The sequence below is a fragment of the Mus caroli genome, chromosome 11 (genome assembly GCF_900094665.2).
Source record: "Mus caroli chromosome 11, CAROLI_EIJ_v1.1, whole genome shotgun sequence".
NCBI classification, from domain to species: domain Eukaryota; kingdom Metazoa; phylum Chordata; class Mammalia; order Rodentia; family Muridae; genus Mus; species Mus caroli.
Genome location: NC_034580.1, coordinates 49,910,568 through 49,930,702, shown reverse-complemented (window position 1 = coordinate 49,930,702; position 20,135 = coordinate 49,910,568). Strand labels below are relative to the sequence as shown.

General features: G+C 48.4%; 1 protein-coding gene across 2 annotated transcripts in view; it reads left to right on the top strand.

The window, feature by feature from the left end:
• Positions 1-20,135, top strand: part of Anxa6 (annexin A6) — a 52,977-nt gene that overhangs the window by 4,428 nt on the left and 28,414 nt on the right. For both annotated transcript variants that reach the window (XM_021175547.1, XM_021175546.1), the window contains exons 2-5: positions 7,804-7,847; positions 15,542-15,632; positions 17,608-17,702; positions 18,309-18,422. In XM_021175547.1, the coding sequence (XP_021031206.1) occupies positions 7,830-7,847; positions 15,542-15,632; positions 17,608-17,702; positions 18,309-18,422 (318 nt within the window). In that variant the 5' untranslated portion in view covers positions 7,804-7,829. The remainder of the gene's footprint in view (positions 1-7,803; positions 7,848-15,541; positions 15,633-17,607; positions 17,703-18,308; positions 18,423-20,135) is intronic.

Sequence of the window (20,135 nt, the reverse complement as noted above, 5' to 3'; positions counted from 1 at the left end):
CTGAGTCTATACTAAGCTGAGTCTATACTAAACTGAGTCTATACTAAACTAAGTCTATACTAAGCTGAGTCTATACTAAACTGAATACCCAGTTTAAAAGGAATGTTTGAAGATCACAGCCTTCAAGCAGTACAGTAGACTTACCCCAAGAGTAAACTTATCCCACGAAAACTTTCTGGGATACAGAAAATCTTCAGACTCTGTTACTAAAATTGTTCTTGAGACAGGGTCTCATGTAGCCCAGGCTGGCATTGAACTTGTTATGTATCTGACAATGAATTTCTAGCCCTGCAGCCTCCAGCTACCATTGCTTGTGTGTATGTAACTAGCATGCCTGTACGTGCTGGGCAGGTACTCTATTGAATGAGCTACACCCCAACCTACAACATGCTCTTTTCTATGTTATTTTAAAAGTGGATTGAAGGGTGGGGGAAATGAACAGCAAATGTCTCAGCAGGTAAAGGCACTTGCCACCAAGCCTGATGACCCAAGTTCAATCCCCAGCACCCACATGGTGGAAGGAAAGAACCAACTCTCATGACCCACAGCACGTGTTTGCCCCCTCCAAAAAATGATTTAAAAAGTTTATCATAATCAGTGCTCTTTTTTTTTTTTCCTCTATACTTATTGTCAGGCAAACTGTGGTATTAGGCTGTCGTTGCTAAGGGCACAGGAGCCTTGTCTATCCCACTTTCTGTCGCAGATCCCACCAGTGAGCTTAGATAGCTAGTAGGTTTGTTGTTTCCTTTGGCTTTCTCACGAGTCCTCCCTCAGTTAATCAGTAATTTTTCTCTATGGACCTGGACAAGTTGCCCAACTTCAGGTCATTTCCCCTCTGGCCACAGCTTGGGGAGTAAAGCAGTTTGTTTTAATGGTTCCACTTTTCCCCTGTGACTTTTCAAGGGTGTCACTAAAGAAACCTCTCATGGCTGTAACTGGAGTTTTTGTCATGGGAGCCTAGGCTTCTGCAGTCCTTCACTAGCAAAGCTCTGCCACCTGGTCCCAATAAACCAGCTAGAGACCTGTAATGGTGAGGGGGGGAAATGATAAAAGGAAATTTATTCAATGTGACCAAGTTAGGAGGAAGAATGAACTGAGGAAGGCTGAGACACCAAGCCCCTTTTTACTATTCTGACATGACTTGGGTTTGAACAGAGGAAGAACCAGGGAAAGAGATATGCATGGTCAACCGATCTGAGCCTCTCTACCTTCATTCTCGCTCTTCTGAGAGGTTCTTAGAAGTCCTCACCTCTGTCATCAATATCAATGCCATTGCTTTAGGAACTCCCTCTGGTTCCTCCCGACTGACCACTCCCTGCCCCCGGTGCAGCTCACCCTCATGGAACGACTGTCCTCTTTCACAGGGTGGTCTGTTCTGCGCAGTTTTGTTCTTCAGGAATCTAAGGTGACACCAGAGGGACGGTTCAGGGTGGTACTTAGCTCTGTACTTGAGCCAAAGTAAACAAGACAGACAGATAGACAGACTCCAGATGAAGATAGCTTGGATTTAGTTTCCTTGTGAGAAGAGTGAGGGGTTTGTGCTTTTGAGGAAAAGCACCCTCGAAGGCTTGGCTTCTTAACCACTCCATCAACCAGCAAGGCAACCAGCCTGTAAGAAGTGCCACCCTGGCTGGAGGCAGAGGTTAACCTCACCAGAGGGTTACATAGCTATGCAGTAATGGGCCAGCCATGAGTCACAGGCAATAAAATAAAAATGAGCATTTACCTGAGATTTTATTCTTCTTATAGCCAATGACTAGCCCAAGCAGATATTAGTAACCAGCTCAAAATGGAATCAATAGCCGCCTTTATATTTAAAGGAATATGCACTTAGAGGCAAAACTGGTTTTTCCACCCACGGGGGAGGGGAGAGACTGTGGAATGATATTAGAATTACTATGTATGAGTATTAGTCATCTACCACTTGCTGAGCTCTCCAAGAGCCTGAAGACAGAAAAACTAGAATTAGATGGTCCCCAGAGGTTTTCTTTGAAGAAAGATTCTTCTCCCCGCCCCCGCCCCTGCCCCTGTCCCCACAATGCATGCAAAAATCAGTGCCCTCCAGCTACACAGGAATGGCAACTCCTCAACAGCTGACCACAAGCCAGCCTAGGGAGGGTGGTGTGCAGCCTGTGGGGATTCCAAGGAGAGGAGATTTCCCAGTTGAGGTAACGGCTGGGTCCAGCAGATACCAATCAGTTTGTTGGCTGTACTGGCCCTGAAATATTTTCAGTCTCTAGTGTTGGACTTTGGACATTTGATGGGGGCAAAAAGCCCTCAGGTTTTCTAGGTTCTAGAAGGTTGGGTAGATAAATGATAGAGGAGGGCATTCCTAGCTTAGGAGGGAAGACTGGTGATAACCAACCCTTCAAGTGCACACACACACACAGAGAGAGAGAGAGAGAGAGAGAGAGAGAGAGAGAGAGAGATGCATGTGAAGGCCCCAGGACCATTTTGTGGACTCTGTTTTATCTTTCCAGCTTTACATGGTCCTAGGAACCAAACTTAAGTCACCAGACTTGCATGGCAAGTGCCTTTCCCCGTGAAGCCGTCTCACTGGCCAGGTTTTGTTTTGTTTTGAGACAGGGTCAAGGTGCACAGCCTGGGCTGTCCTGGAACCCACTATGTAGACCAGACTGGCCTTGAACTTACAGAGATCCACCTGCTCTGCTTCCCCACTTCTGGAATTAAAGATGAGCACCATTATGTCTACTTCTGCCTGCCAATTCTGATGACTTTCATCTTTGGAGTGGCAGCACCATGACCACTCACTTACGCACATGCACTAACGTGGAGAGACACTAATGCCAGGCACTCAGAGAGAGGCAAGGGAGCTGCCTGGGGGTGCACACCTGTAATCCCAGCACACAGGAAGCTGAGGGAGGCTGGTGTCCTCTTCCAGACCAGTTTGGACCATAGAATGAAGCCCTGTCTCAAAACAACAAAAGATCAAGAAGTGGGGCAGGATGATGGAGTCTTTCACCATGGTAAACAAAAAATGGGGTTGGGCTTCTAGGGGAAAAAAAGTGGCCAGCCTTATGAGGCAGATGAAGTCTCTCAGGTCAGGGTGACCTGTGGTCATTTCCATCTGGGCCAATTAGACCTCCTTAGTGACTTCCAGTAGGCAAGATCTTTCCTACACAAAAAACAAAGTAGGGGTGGAGGATGGGGGGAGGAATGAGAAATACCCTATACCCACTGTCTACTGACAGTGGGCAGAAGTGAATGGCTTCCTTCAAAAAACAGCCCCTTGGAACCCATGTTCTATCTGCAAAGGCCTGCAATTCCTCTGAATAGCCAACTTGACATATGCCACAGAAATACATTTGCTTGGCTATGGAGCTGTAGGTGTGGCAGACTGCTCACTGGCACCCTGGAAGCCAGCCTGGGTTCAGTCTCCAGCACTGTAATAAACTGCAAGGAGATGCCAACGTGAAATCCCAGCACTTGGGAGGTAGAAGGTTGAGGTGGGACATATTTAGTAAGTTCAAGCCTAGCCTGTCATACAAGAGACCCTGTCTCAATAAAAAAAACAAAAGGAAACCAGCCTAAAAACAAACAATCTGAGATCAGAGAGACGGCTCAGTGGTTAGGAACACTTGCAACTCTTACAGAGGACTCCGGCTTGGTGCCCAGCACCCAGATCCTTTGGCTCACAACTTTTAAAACTCTAGCCCCTAGGACAGTGGTGCTCAACCTGTGGGTTGTGACCTCTTTGGAGGCTGACCAACCTTTTCACAGGAGTTGCCTAAGACTACTGGAAAACACAGATGTTAACATTACAATTCATAATAACAGCAAAATTACGGTTATGAAGTTGCAACAAAAATAATTTTATGATTGGGAGGATCCTAACCTGATCTCCAAAAACACCAGCTCACGTGTGGCATACGTTCATCCAGATAGACATATACCCATAAGCGTGAATAGAAAGAAATGTTTTTAAAATGTTTACTTTTGCAGGCCTGGAGAGGCAGCTCAGTGGTTAGGAGCACTTGTTGCCCTGGCAGGCACCCACAGGGTGGCTCACAACCTTCTGTCACTCCAGTTCCAGGATCGGATGGCTTCTTCTGACCGCTGTAAGCGTGGACACACATGTGGTGCATGTACATACTACAGACAGGCAAAACGTTCATATACATGAAATAAAGACATATAAAAAAATAATAATAATTTCCAGTTGGCTACTTTAGCCTCCCACAGGATGGATGGTTTTTGCACACTGACTTGCAATAGCCTAAGAAAACCTTATAGTTTTCCCATTTCTGAGATAAACTGAGGCAGAAAGAAGTGATACAATTGGATGTTTGCAGTGTCAGGATTTGAACCTGGGGACTTCAAACAAAGCCTTCATTTATTGCCATATTATCCCAATACAAAATAACCATCTATTGCTGACTGTGATGTGTTTATAAAAAGATAAAAAGATAAAGAGATATAAGATATGTTCTATGGGGTGTGATGAGGTGTGGGGGAAGGGGGTACCTCAGTGGGCCAATGCCAAGGCATCCCTTCTCCCTGAAGGACCAGCCATACGACAGTATAGTATAGAATAGGGTTTATTTAGGGCATGGGGAGGGGAATTAAGGAGGTAATAGAGGCAGAGAAAGGCAGAGAGAGAGTGGAGAAGTAAAGGCCAGCCATGGCCTTGAGCACATGGACAGAGGGGTAGGGAAGGGAAGAGCCCAAGAGGGCAAGAGAGAAGCAAGCGGGAAGCAAGAGTAAGAGGCAAGAGAGAGAGGCAAGAGAGCAAGAAAGAGAGGAGGGGGCAAGCAGCCCCTTTTATAATGGATCAGGTCTACCTGGCTGTTGCCAGGTAACAGTGGGGAGGAGTTAGCTAACACACTGTGTCAGACAGTCTTACTAAGCATTTTCCCATTTGTTGTTTCATAGTTCCAATATGCCTTTGCAGATGTGCAAACTTGAGATTCAGTTTAAACAGCTTGTGTAAATCAGAGAGGGTGCAGGGAACATGGTGGCTCTGACCTACTCAATAGGCTGGGCAGTAGGATTCTGACCCCAACATAAGACCACAATAGTCACAAGCTACCGGACAAGGTAATGGTGATGCCAACTACCCAAGTAGAAGCCATCCAGGTCACAGCCCAGAGGGAGGGAGTTTCTTAATGATCCAATTCCTTGGCTGCTCAGATCAGAAGAGACTTAGGCCTCTCAGGAGAGAGAAGCCATTTTTACCAGTCTTGAGTGCCCATTTCAGGGAAGCTGGCAAAACTTACAGGTTGAAGGAAAGCTGAGGAGTCCTGAGAGCTGGGTAGAGCCTTCCCAGCATTCTCTTGTGAAAACCATTCAGTGAACTCTAGAAAAGTCTTTCATATTGACCATAGATCTTCCCCAACATGGCAGCTAATCAGCGACCTTGTTTTGTTAAGGCCCAGAGAGGAAACCCAGCTGAAATCACATACCTTGGGTCTCCAGCTGTTGGAAGCCTGCTGTGACCAGGGACTTTGAGGCAGGGCTCCTGGCTGAGTCTTGGAGGGCAGATGGTTCCAGCCTCAGCTGGAATCCTGGGCTAGTGGCTGTGCAGCCAACCTGAGGCTGTGTGGCGTAGGTTGTTGTGGGAGAGCCCCAGTGCTCAAACAGCTAACCTGCATGCTTCAGCCTTTGGTTGTCCTGTTGGCCCTCTGAACTACAATATGAATATTACAGTATCAAAAGGAACTCACTTTCCTCATACACAGGAGGCAGGCCCCCAACACACACACACACACACACACACAGAGAGAGAGAGAGAGAGAGAGAGAGAGAGAGAGAGAGAGAGAGAGAGACTGCTCTTAGAGTTTTCCCCAAAGGCATAGCGGCCCCTTCTTGGAGTGAGCTCTCTATGGAAAGGGGCTCTTGTCCAGATGGGCCTGGGCGCGCAGCCAGCTGCTGAAGTTTCCAGCAACAGGGCCAAAGGAAAGTGCTTCAGCCTTCATGACAGGTCCCAGCCCTCCTCCCCCATGTGGGCTCACTTCCTGGGCCTCTCTGTGTTTCTGATAGTTTGGAGGTTCCTTTACCATCAGCCTCTTGAGCCTCCAGGCTTGGGGAAACCCCAGGTCTGGTTCTGAGCCCAATCCTAAAAGTCACCCCTTCCCGTGTGAAGTTTCCATTTCCTGGTGAGAGCTTTGCTTTTAAACCAAGGGGCCCCTGGTTGCCAGGGCAACAGCAGGGTTTCCTGCAACTGAGCTGTGATTACAGGCAGATCTCTGTCTCTTGTCCTCTGCCCTCACCCCCACCCCCCCTGGCACCGTCAGTTAACTGCCCCTTGGTGACCCAGTTTAGGAAGACAGTACTCTGAAGGTAGCTACATGGTGGCAAACTGACAACGTCCCTCTACTGAAATGAATACCACCACCACTGAAGTGTCTGCTCTGTGCTTGAAGACACCTAGGCCCCATCCGCGCCCCCCCCCCTGCACCCCTACCCCCACCCCCGTAGCCTTCCCAGGCAGTCTGTGCTTAGCATAACCTTGAACTTGAATAAGCACTAAGCCCTTGGTCACATAGCTAATAAGGGTCAGGAGAGCTGTCTCCTAAGTTGGGGGATGGGTAGGGCTGGAGGGTGCTGACTTGCAGGTCTCTATGGTTCCACCCTTCTTTTTAGTTCATTCTTGGCAAGTCAGCCCTTTTTACTCTTACGGAGCAGTGTGGAGCCGTTTTAAGCTTAGGCCAGCCCCTTCTGATGGAGTACCATGCTCCTCCGTGGCTCTTGATTGCTTAACTTGCATCCCCTGCCTTTTTTTGCTGAGTGCTTGTGAGCTCGGCTCAGCTCTGCACCCACCTGGCTTTCACTTGTCATTTATTCATAGGTAATACACCTGTGTCCCTTTTCCGTCGTCATAAGATGTTGTCCCTGACACCTCAAGCCCATAGTCCTCACCTCGTTTCAGTGAGATATGGCATCCCTTTTGTTTAAGTCTCCCATGATGGTGATAGCTCTGTTCCATCAGAGTAAAGCCAAGATGTCACAGAGGCATAAAAGGTCAGGCCATCATATCACCATCCTTCTGCCAGCTGTCACCTCAGTCACACACTACTCTCTATTGCCTCTTACCCAGGCATCTGTATGAGACCTCTGACTGCCCTCCTGGGGTTACATCCTGTTACCTCTTGTCCAGCACATTGTCGTTCTTCCAGATGTTCACTGTAATCCACGTGGGTGGCTTTAGCACTAGGACTCATGAGAATTAGACTGTCCAATCTTGAATGTGTCCTGCTGTGGACTCAGGGTGTAGAACATTGCTGGCTGGAATAGATGGTGGGTGAATGCAGCAGACCCAAGCTGAGATGATGTCTTCAGGGAGACACCTGGGAATTCCTGGTTCTTCCATTTGCATGCCAAGAAAGCCTGGTTGGGAAACCGTTTTCAGTGGCTTGGAAAGAGGGCACACAGAGGACAGACAGCAGCACATGGGGGCTCTGAATTCTGGAGTTCTAAGTGTTTTGACTTTTGACCAAACGTGGGACCCCGAGTCTTGGTCTCCTTTCTCCTACAAAGGGCACTTGCTGCCTGTAAGGACTGCTAAAGGATTAGGGATATAGCAGGCACACAGCATGGTCTGGCTCAGTGCTAGGTCAGTGGTCATGCCCAGCCTTCCTGCTTCTCCAGGTCCCTTTCCCACCCTGCTCTGTGTGTGTGACTGACTGTGCACTATAATCCAGCCACTGTCAACTAAAAACAAAGATCCCGGCTCCACCAGGTCTCTGGATAGGAGAGCAGCCAGAGGAGGGAAAATAAGGGCAAAGAGGGGGGAGTTACAGAGTACTGGGGGGAATCTCTCAAATTCTCTCTTTCTCTCCACAGTGGTTTCTGCTGCAGAACCTGAGACCATGGCCAAAATAGCACAGGTAAGGATCTCTCCTCCTCAAATCTCTGCCCTTGGGCATCAGAAGGGCAGAGTAACCCTGGGTACCTTCAGATAATCTTGGGTACCTCCTGATAACTCCTGGCCCCTTCAGCCCAAAAGGAGCAGAGATGACTCTAACCTCACAGCTCTGATTCCTATGCAAGTCACCAGTGATGCACACTGTCCCAAGTACCAAAGGATGGGAGTGAATCGGCTCAAGGACTGGGTAGTGCAGTGCCTCAGGACTGGCTGGATCCGAGAGAGCTTGGATGATGGAGTGAGGGTTCTTCTTCGGCAGACAGCTTTATTTAGATTGCTTCATTCCTGAAAGGTTCTTCCCTGCCTGGCATGGGCAACATCGACCTCCAGGTTTCTGTTCTCCTGTCTTCTAGACCAGGATACAATAGTGTAACTTATTTCCAGTGGTTCCAGGTTCTATCCTCACTGTGTGGGCCTGGGTGACATGCCCTTTGGAGTGGGAAATTGAATTGACCCTAGCAGAATTCTGTGGCCCTAGGAAGGGACATGGATAACTAGATAGATGCTAAATCACAATGAAGATGGCTTATGTCCTGGAGAGGTATGTTTCATGTCATATCCATTGGGGTTAAGTTTTTCTGGTCAGAAAGACTTTAACCTCAGTCTTTTACTGTTTGACCACTCTGTTGGGTAATAGAATTTGAGACCAAATGGAACATTCTCTTCAATTGACTAAGCTTGGCATGAGTGATGCTGTGTCAAAGTTTGTCTGAGAAAGGTCCCAGTTGGCTACCCTTACAGGGCAAATTTAGCATTGGAAGGGGAGGGCAAGCTGAGGGGCCCCAGCTGACCCCCTCTGATGCCCACTCCATCTCTAGAACTCCATCTAATCACAGAGCAGAGCTCTTACCCAATGGCCGAACTGAGAGCCAGTTTCACTTCATCTATCCTTGTGATGTGGCACCCAATGAATCAGGGATAGTCACAGTTTGCAGAAAGTAACGTTTATGATGCAAGACAGACCCTCAACAGTAGCTCTTGCTGGGCTTCTTCTCCCTGCCCCTGAGGAACATGCTTGGTTCCGCAGCAACGTCTCTGATCAGGCTGATCAGAAGGGAGGGTTTGTAGTTGTGGGTAAAACTCCAGGATGGGAGCTGTTGCTGCTTCCCTCTTCCTGTGTGTGCACAGGCAGGAGCTGGAGGCACTTGCCTTGCAGGGTTCTGAATGGCTCAAGAGGACAGGTCAGGCTGAGAGATCAGCCGAGCCAAGACTTGGAATTCAGAGCTTTGGGCCAGGGATCATGAACTCTCTGCAAGCAAGTTTCAGGGTGGCTGGGCCTGAGGGGTTCCTTTTGTCCTGTACGACTGGATGCCTTCGCACCATGCTTTGGTGGGACATGAAAGAGGCCCTGGGGCCAGCAGGAGGACAACCTTTGGGTTAAGAGGCTTTGAGAAATGAGAAGGGTCTGCAACAGACCTGTTGGATCAGAAGGTCAGATTTGAGAAGGAATCCAGTGCAGTCAAGGGCAAGGGTAGTTCTGGGTGCTTGGCCAGCAGCAGCCTTGGGAGAAGGTTGCAGAAGATAGTACTAGGGAGATGCGAAGAAGGAAATTTGTCTATTGTAGTGGCTCTCAACCTCCCTAAAGATGTGGGCCTTTAATACAGTTCCTCATGTAGTAGGGATCTCCAATTATAAAATTATTTTTGTTGCTACTTCATAACTGTAATTTTGCTACTGTTGTGAATCATAACATAAATATCTGTGTTTCCCAATGGTCTTAGGCAACCCCTATGAAAGGGTCATTTGACAACCCCCACAAGGGGTCATGACCTACAGCTGAACACTGCTGGTCTATTGCCTGTTGTTAGCAGTGTCTGCAATGCTCCCCCATACACTTGCGCACACCCACAGGGCCTTGCAAACACACAGCGCACTGCTCACTTTCCTCGGGTCCAGTTATTTCAGTTCCTTCCGTCATGATGTGGACCTTCCCGCCACCTTCCAAAGAGGTGAACTTGAGATCCAAAGGCAAGGAGGCAGAAGATGATTCTATGTAAGGCCCCAGGGGGGCATGAACCCTGTGAGGTTTGGAGATAGACTGCAATAGTGAATATAAAACCACTTTGCAGATGGGGAGAGGGTGTGTGCATGTCCTGCAGCTGCAGGATGAAGTGGGCATCGGAGCTGATGGTGGTTACTCTCTCCTAGAGTTCCCGTGTAGCCAGTCGTCTGTCTAGGGGATATTTATCTAAGGAGGCCCAGGCCACATGCAGCAGCTGGGGTGGGGCCTCACAGGCCAGAGCCCCAAGGCCTAGGCTGCTCACCATCTGGCAACAAGGCCTGCTAAATATTTCAGGGTGGAAAGCTCTTTGTCCACACTCCCTTCATCCTGGGTATCTGCATCCAGGATCCTGCCTGCATGGGGCGCAACGAGCTGATTATAGGTGTCCTGGATACCTGCACAGGTGGCATTTAAGAATGTAAACTTCACACAGTGGGGGCGAGTCATGGCCTGTGGAAGCTCAGCCTAGGTAGTTTGAGGGACTTTCTACATCTTTATATGAGCAGCCAGGGCTGAACCCCACTTTGCTTGCAGTGCCTATGAGCGAGCATGTGACATCTTCGATCACAGGGCTGATAGGCAAGTGCTGAAGACTTCTCTGACCTTGTGTAGAGGTACGAGGGAGACTGAACTAGATCCTTGTGTAGCTTGTCTCTCCATGAACACTGTGGCCAAGCCTGGGTGAGCCATCAGCCATCCTTCCCCAGGGTCACATTAGCTGCTTTATCGTGAGCCCAGACAACACCAGAACCCACCGTCCGTGGACGGAGGCAGGCAGAGGTCCTGAGACTGTGAAAGGGAGGTTGTTCTCTGCTTCTTGACAGTGGAAGCAGTACAACCAGCTGCCACCCTTCACTTCTCCATCATGATGGACGAGGCTCTTGAACCATGAGCCCAAATAAGCCCCTTCTCTCTTAAGTTGCCTTTGTTCAAGGTATTTTTATCACAGCAACAGAGAAGTAACTAAGGAAACTGACTTTGAAAAAGGCATCAGTTTGAATCTACTGCTGCCTGACTGCTCTTAATCTACACAGAAGATGGGTTACATAGTGAAACTTCCTGGAAACAGTGTCGTGAGGAACGTCTCTGTGTGATGGACAGAGTTTAATGGACTCTGTTTAATGGAGAAAGCAAGGCCAATTGCCTTGCTTTGCCCAGGCCCTGACTTAGGTGGTGTGCTCAAGGCAGCCGGCAGGACTGCAGGCTCTCAGTGTCATTGCAACCCCGTCTTCTGTACCCCACACATGCGTTTATAGACTCTGGGCATCGGCTCCTAAGCTCTCTAACCTGGGATTCCTTTCCCCAATATTCTCACTGACCCCAGACCTCTGCCATGTCTCCTCTGTATGGTAATTTCCACAGCCTCTCATCCCAGGGTGGAGGGCAGCTGTTGCTCATCCTGAAGAACTCATGGGAACTCAGACATCATCTCCAGGAAGTCAGCTCTAATCTGCTCAGCACACATTCTCAGTAACTCACACATCTATTTCTGGAGCAAAAGAAAGATGTCCTAACTCACTAGTTCTCAACCTTCTCAACACTGTGACCCTTTGATACAGTTCCTTGTGTTTTGGCGACCCCCAGCCATCGAATTATTTCCATTACTACTTCATAACTGTAACTTTGCTTCTGTTATGAATTATAATATAAATATATGACATGAAGGATATCTGATGTGTGACCCCTGTGAAAAGGTCATTAAATCCCCAAAGGAGTTGTGACCCACAGGTTGAGAACTACTGTCCATAGATCCTGTGCTGGAAATACATCACTGAGCAAGACAGGCAATCCCAGCCATCACAGGGATTCTTCCCTGGCCCCTATGCTGTCCTTAGCTGACTGGCTCGGAGCTGCATGTGCTATTGTACAGCTCTCTGCCAGACTGATTTTTTTTTACAGGTCCTGGGCTCAACACTTAGTAGATTCTCAGTGAGAAATGGATGGATGCATGCATGCACGCATGGGTGGATGGATGGGTAGTTGGGTGGATAGATGGGTATGTGGATAGATAGATGGGTAACTTGGTGGGTAGATGGGATGGCAGATAGACAGATTGGTGGACAGACGAACAGACAGATAAATGGACAAATGGGTGTAAACTAATGAATGACAGATGGATAAGTGGGTGGCTCTAGTTTCCCTGGAAACAAAAATTTGTGCATGAGGAGCCTTTGGGGTCTAGGTATGGCTCTGTACCAATCCTTATTTATAGCTTGAAAGTGGGTCAGCCTGGCACAGAGAGAAGCAGATCTTTGAAAGCAGGGGAGGCAGACAGTGCAGTATAATAACTCCAGGTTTAGTCTTCAAGGAAAGGAAGCAGCCCTAGGCTTCTTCCCTATGACTTGCCACACCATCCTGGCTTCTGTCAGGGAGGGAGAAAGCTTGGTTTGCTAAAAACAGTCATCCATTGCTTTCCCAATCAGGCCTCTGACATGCTGGCTAGTCCCATGTCACTTGTCCTCTTTGTTTTGATGCTTCAAAATTGTAATGTACATTGCCTTCCCCTCTAAGTGAGCCCAAGGATCAGTGGCAAAGAGTTTGGAGCTAGGGAGATGACGGACATGTGGACTCAGGCAGATGGAAAGAAAGAATCATGAGTCATAGCAACAGCTGGCTTCCCAGGCAGAGCCCAGAGGGCCTGGTTCCCAGGAAGATATTTCAAAGCTGGGCACTCCAGTGTTGCTCCTAGCATCTCCAATGCTGAGCAATGGTGCTAGGAATCCATGCTATGGACTCAAACTGTGCACTCCCCTGCCTGCGTCCCTCTTTAGCATTCTCCACCACAGAAGGGACTATCTTCATTCCTTCATTCAACTCAGTTACAGTTTGCAAGCTCTCTCCGGGCTCCATTGCTAAGCCTGAGCTGGGGTGGGGATTCACTTTCTCTTATGCCGTCATAGCTTACTCATTATAGCATCTGTCCTTGTGGAGTCAAAAAAATCAAAGGGCCAGCTGTGGTGTCTGTAATCCCAATTACACCTGTAATCCCATCACTCAGGTAGCAGTGTCAGGTGCATCAGGAGTTCAAGGTCAGCCTCGGCTATATAGTGAATTCAAGACCAGCCTCAGCTATGTGAACCCTTATATCAAAACAAAACAAAAAATAAAATGACCAAGAGAAAGATTAGACTAGAAAGTCTTTAAGACCCTTCGCAAAGCAGACATTCTGGTCCCCTCTGCTTCCCTTTTCTCCACCCTAGCAGCTGATGGTAATTACTTTCTGACATTGCTAGATCAGGATACAGAAAGAAACACCAAATGGTTAGGAGGTAAAATTCTAGCAGGACACTGCCTTTTCTCTGATAGCAGACACTTGAGGACCTCCTCTAGTCAGTCTATGAACAGACCAGGCCTGACACAGGACCTCAGGTCCCTGGATTAGACTATCCAGGGTGGCACTGTGCCAATGCAAATGTGGCAGGCCTTGGAAGGACTGAAGAGGACAGAGGGAGTGTAGGCGGGACGTAGGGCCAGCATGCGCCATCCCTTGCTTGCTTGGTCTGCTATCTGGCCTGATATTCTTTCCTTACCCAGGGCTGAGATCAGGTTGCAGGGGATTCACGAATGGCGGGAAGAAGGCTGTGTCCCTTTCTGGTCACCTGCCCTGTGAGAGCTTTAAATAGCAGCCCTGCACCCACGCATGCATACCTCTGAAGAGCCAGCTTCTGGGACCTAAAGCAGAGGGCAGACAGATGTCTGGCTGGGTCCTGTGGTAGGAGACAGCAGGAGACACCAGGCTATGAGGCAACTCCTGTTTTGCTTGTCTGTGCCTCACTCCTTGAAGGCACAATCTGTGGGCTCCTCAGCCTCCAGCTGCTCCTCCATCTACAGAGCCTTTTCTAATCTCTTTTTTGGAGCTGGTGTTGGGCTTAGCTGTTTTCTCTGTAACTTACCTCTCTCTTTAGGTATTTCCTATTTCCAGACTATCTCTGCCAAGGAGCTCAAATAAAGCAGGTCTTTGTTCTTTTCTGAATCTTCAGCCCTTGGCCTAGGGCCTGGCACAGATTGCATGCTGTGTGCCTGCCCAGGGGCAGCCCCTTGTGAATTGGAATCACCCAGTGTGTCTCTCAGACCCGGTCCTTCTCCACACTGTATGGCTGCCCCGCATCTGACTCCTCTGTGAAGCAACCCATTGTGCATTCAGCTTTAGATCTGATGTCTGAGGGCTCTCTGCCCTCCTCTCCTGGCCTGTAAGGACCCTGCCAGCTTGTCCTCAGATGCCAGTTCACAGCTCAATTTACTGGGCCCCCAAGGACTAGTGCTTATCTTGGCATTGAACTTGAGAGCAACTCTGGGTCCCCCTGAGTAGCCGGCAGCTGTGAAGTTGGTCCAGTTGAGGAAAGATGGGAACAGGGAACAGGGCTAGGGGTCTGTGGGGCTCCTTCTCAAGGAACGGTTAACCTTAAACACTCCTGCAGTTGCTAATATAATCGTATTAGTGGAGATGAAAAGCTGTATAAATGGTAAAGTGCTCTGAAAAGCAGGAGTGCTGAGGAGATGTCTTAGACAGTAACGTTTGCTAGGTAAAATGTGATGGCCTTAGTTTAAGCTCTAGAACCCAGCTCCCCACTCAAGATAAAAAGAACCTGGTGGTACATCCTTGTAATAGTGGTGATGGGGAGGCAGAAGCAGGTGTATCCCTGGGACTCAATAACCAGGCTACCTATGATGGGCAACAGGCCACAGAAAGACCCTGTCTCAAAGAGTAAGGTGAACCAGGTGTGATAGTGCATGCTTTTAATTTCAGCAGAGGCAGGTGGATGTCTGTGAGTTTGAGACAAGCTAAGTCTACATAGTGAGTTCCAAGACAGCAAGGGCTATATAGAAAGACCCTGACTCAAAACACCAAAAACCAAAACAACACCAAAAACCAAAAACAAGATGGACGGCCTAGCAAGATGTCTCAGTGAGTACAGATGCTCACGACCCAGCCTGACAGCCTGAGTTCCATCACCAGACCCCACCTAAAGATGGAAGGCGAGAACAGACTCCCACGTTGTCCTCTGACATCCGAGTTTGCGCCATGGCGGGCACATACCCACCCTTTAAACACAGTAATAATAAACGTTTAACCATTCTTAACAAGAAGTTAAGGTAGACCGAGTGTGATGGTGCACACTTTTAATTCCAGTACTCGGGAGCCAGAGGTCTGTGAATTCAAGGCCAGCTTGGTCTACATGGCAGCTGCAGGCCAACCAGGGCCACACAGTGAAACCCTGTCTCAAAACAAACACCAAAAACAAGGTATCTGGCACCTAAGAAACACCATCTATGGTTGACCTCCGACCTCTACCTACACACACACACACACACACACACACACACACACACACATACACATACACACACACACCACAGGTGGGGCTCTTGGCACTCACAGGATTCAGCCTGCCACTCAGCCAGGGTTTTGACCTGTCCTTGTGGTGTCCAGTGATGAAGGGCACCGAGCATTGGCCAAGCTGCCTTCTCTTGGAGGAATGTCACTGTCCTTTGAGCCATCTGCATCTGGTAACTCTAAAGAGTCAGCCACACCCTTCCCAGGTGACCTCAGCACTTGTTTTTCCTCAGGGGTTGGGCCGTGGGGGACAGAGCTCTGGCCTGAGCCAGGGTCCAGGTCAAAGGTTAAAACTCACCCTCTGCTTCTCTCTCCACAGGGTGCCATGTACCGAGGCTCTGTCCACGACTTCCCAGAGTTTGACGCAAATCAGGATGCTGAGGCCTTGTACACAGCCATGAAGGGCTTCGGTGGGTGCTGGTTACCCAAGAGCGGGTCCTGCAGGGAGGAAGGACCGTGGGAAATGGCCACAAGTGGCCTACCCTGGAGCTATTTGTTGTTGTTCTATGACTTTTCCCAGTTAGGGCACCAACAACAAACCAAGAAAACCATTCTAACCATCTAGTTTGATGAACCAGTGACTTTACTGGGGTGACATACAGAAGCATAGGTCACCACAAAACAGCTGCAAAACGAAATAAAATGGGAAAACCCACTCATGGTGACCACGCAGGAGAGCTACATTCTTAGCACCCACTGCCCAGCTTACAGATAGCTCCACCAGAGATCACCCCTCTCCTCAGCCATTGTTACTGTTGTATCATCTTGGGGAGGGCCCTTATGTATCTTGTCTGAGCTTTCCCAGTAGGCTAAGGTCCCTGAGCTTCTGAGCCTTGTAAATTTCATGAGCTTCTCACTCTTTTTTTTTTTTTTAATATTTATTTATATGTGAGTGCTCTATGTGCATATATGCCTGCGTGTCAGTAGAGGGCATCGCATCGGATCCCAGTACAGATGGTTGTGAATCACCATGTGGTTGCTGGGAATTGAACTCAGGACATCTGTAAGAACAGACAGTGCTCTTAATTGCTGAGCCATCTCTTCAGCAAGCTGCCCCTCCCCTCACACACCCCCTCCACTTCCCATCCCCAGCTTCTAAATCTTGAGAGACTTCCTCCACCATCCTTGAGAGATCATCTCTTTTCCGTGGAAAGCTACTCAGCTGCTATGGGTGGGGGAGGGGCCTGGAATGTTGCAATGTAGTTTTGTCTTGTTTTGTTCCAGTTGCTAGGGATTGGACCCAGGACCTCACGCATGCTCGATTAAATGCCCTGCTTCTGAGCTATGTGACTAGCTTGTTTAAATTTTTTCCCTCCTTTTTTATATTTTAGAAATTTACAATAAAATATGTCAAACCACTGGAGAGAGATAAAGAATACTGAAGCCTTCCCCATAGCAGACCTGAGCTTAGGGACTGGGCCTGAGCCACCCTTCCAGTGGCTCCTTTCTTCAGGGTGACCACTGGCCTGAATGTGTGCTTATTGCTACCCTTGCTTGTCTGCATTTATGCTGGCTGTTAAGGTATCTAGGTTTTTCTAAGTCAAGTGTATCATGAGGCTTGTGACAACCCTTACCTGTCTCTGTGCCTTGGTTTCTGTATTTGTGCCACAGAGAGCTCCATCAGGGACTACTGTGAGCTCGGGTGTTGTGAATGCAGTGACCCCTCTCTGCGGGGACTTATAGGTTCCTTTAGACCAGTGATTCTCAACCTTTCTAGTGCTGTGACCCTGTTAACACAGTCCCTCGTGTTATGGTGACTGCCAACAATGAGATTGATTTGTCATTATGTCATAACTTTAATTTTGCTACTGTAACGTACTGTGATGTAAATATCTGATCTGTGATCCTGTGGGGGGTCTCAACCCACAGGTTGAGAATCACTGCTATCCCTCGTTGAGCTCAGAAAACTTCTGCTAATACCTGCAGGAGCTGTAAGGCCTCTGCCTGTTCAGGAAAGCAGCCATGGGGGAATTCCTGGAGGCGGGCTGGGGAGGATGACAGTGTAATGGAATGCAGTCAGCTTGCATCTTATTGAGTAAAAGTCGAGATAGGCACAGTGGAAGCATGAGCGGAGGAAGGTTCATTTACCTGCAGCAGGCAAGAGAGACACTTGCAAGCCTTGCTGAGCAAACTAGGCTCGGAGACTATAATGCTTGCCTGCTCAGTTCCACATAGCCATAGTCCCATTCCTGATCCCGTTCCTGATCATGCTCATGTTAAAGGTACAGTCCCAAACATGCTTGCTGTAGATACCTCTGAGCATGCTCCACTTGCATCAAGGAGCTTTAGCTGAAAACAAACAAAAGGACATTTTGAAAGTACATGAACACAGGAGTCTGAACCGTTGTCTTAGTCTCTAACGAAAGATGTCCTCAACTCTTGTAGGCAGTGACAAGGAGTCCATACTGGAGCTGATCACTTCCCGCAGCAACAAGCAGAGGCAGGAGATCTGCCAGAGTTACAAGTCCCTGTATGGCAAGGTAAGCCATCTGGGGGAGGGAAACGTCGCTTCCTGTCCAGCTCTGCCTTCATGCTTGTTCTTCTTCCTCCTCTAGTCTCACACGCTGTGAGCACTTGTACAGGCCACTGTGTGGGTGTTAGAAACGCACTGAGAAAGCACATCTGTCGCTCGCTCTCTACACTCCCAGATCCTGGGAGAGACAGACAGTGGTAGGAATGGGCACTGCGGAGGGCTTGAACCTGCACAGCCCACTTGCTAGCTGCATGACTTGGGGCAGAGGCCTGAAATCTCTAGAGCAGTGGTTCTCCACCTGTGGGGTCTCGACCCCTTTGGCAAACCTCTATCTCCAAAAATATAGATGTTCTGATTCATAACAGTAGCAAAATTACAGTTATGAAACAGCAGTGAAAATAATTTTGTGGCTGGGAGTCACCATAATATGAAGAACTGTATTAAAGGGTCGTAGCGTTAGAAGGTTGAGAACCGCTGGTGCAGAGTCTTCTCTAAGAGATGATACTAATGTCTTCTCCCAAGAGCTGGATTCAGTAAAGTGACTAAGCCTTGGACCGGGCAGAGAAAGCACACACTTATCACTTGTTCTTACCATGGTGCTTGCTGCCCCCAGGACCTCATAGAAGACTTGAAGTATGAGTTGACGGGGAAGTTCGAGCGGCTGATAGTGAACCTGATGAGGCCACTGGCCTATTGTGACGCCAAAGAGATTAAAGACGCCATCTCGGTAAGAAGCATGGGTCTAAGTCTGTACTCATGTGCAGATGTGAGTAGTGGGAAGGTTCTAGGCTTTGCCACAAGCTTGTGATCAGCCCCAGCTACCCAGCAAGTGTGTCCTGTCCCAGAGGGGTTTCCTAGTCTTTTCCAGCTTGGCAGATGTGGACAGCTGTTAGGGGAAAGTAGACCCTGTAAAATGGGGCCTAGGTCCTGATCCCCATACCAGGGATTATAGTCCTGAGAAAGTAGAGACATGGAGACAAATGCCGCCCAACATACCATAAGCTGAGGGTGCAATACAAACTCACTGCAAGGCCCTGGGTCTAAGAGGCTTTGGTGGGTAAGAGTACAAAGGGCATTCCAGGCTGGAGGCTGTGTATTCATGTACGACAAGACTTGCCTGCTTAAGGCAGAGGGATGCTTTCTAGGGATAGGTGTGGTTGTGCAGGTTTGTAATCGCAGCACTAGGGAGAGAAGGCAGAAGGATGATGAGTTTGAGACCAAAAGGGTTAAAAGGTAGGGAGTGGGGCACTGGAGAGATAGCTCAGTGGTAAGTTCTTGCTCTTGCAAGCATGAGGACCTGAGTTCAAATTCTCCCCACTCATGTAAAAACCAGACACCTGTAACCTCACTGTTATAGGGAAGAGGTCAGGGTGATTCCCAGGAGCTACTGGTCAATCCATCTAACCAGAAGAGCAAGCTCTGGGTTTAGTAAGAGACCCTGTTTATAAAAATAAGGTCTTAAAGAAGACACCTAAAGTTGACCTCTGCACACAAAGCCCCTGATTTAGAGTGTATGACTCAGTGGTAGAGTGCCTGCTTGCACGGGGAAGCTCTGAATTTCATCCCTAGAACCCTAAATGTGCACACAAAAGCCCTTGATTGTACCTGGCACTTTACAGTTTATAAAGCCTATTGTCTCTGCCATCATTGAATACCATATGACCCATAGATTCAATCATGAGTGGATACACTTGGCCATGTGAGAAGTTATTGCCTTCTCAGTCTGCCTTAGAACTTGGCAAAGCAACAAAGAGCTTTCCCACTGAATAGATGAGAAAATCGTGGCCAGAAAGATGAAGTCATTGTTGCTGAAAGTTTTATAAATGTTCATTTTATGTACAAAGCCCTGGCATGTTTCCTCCATTGGATGGGTAACTTGGGAAAGTCATTTAAAGATCACTCAGTTCCACTTAATGAACACCATGTCCTCTGTAGATGGAACTCTGGCAGTTCACATTCAAGGTTCTCGTTTCCCGTCAGGCTGTGAGGATTTGGGCTGACAAGGCAGGAGTGCCAAACCTACCACAATCTCCTCAGGTGGTTCCACTAAAGTTGCCAACAGCCCATCTTACTTTCGGTTGTGATTGTAGGAGGAAGAAAATTCAGGACTATATTGATTTGTTTTATTTTTATTTATTTATGGACTCAGAGAATCATGTAGCCCAGGCTGGCCTTCAAGTCCTAAACCTTCCACCTCTATCTCCCAAGTACTGGGACTAGAGGTATAGATCTACTATGCCTAGATTTATGCAGCGCTAGGTCAAACCCAGGGTCTTATTGTGTGCCAGGCAAGCATTATATCAACTGAACCACATCCCTAGTCCCAAGGTTGCATTTCTTAATGAGAAGTCATGACAGTTTCTGTACAACTGGGTCTAGAACCCATGCCTTGAGTCTTAGCATGGCGTCTCCCAAATGATGCCTCCGAGCTGAGCCAAAG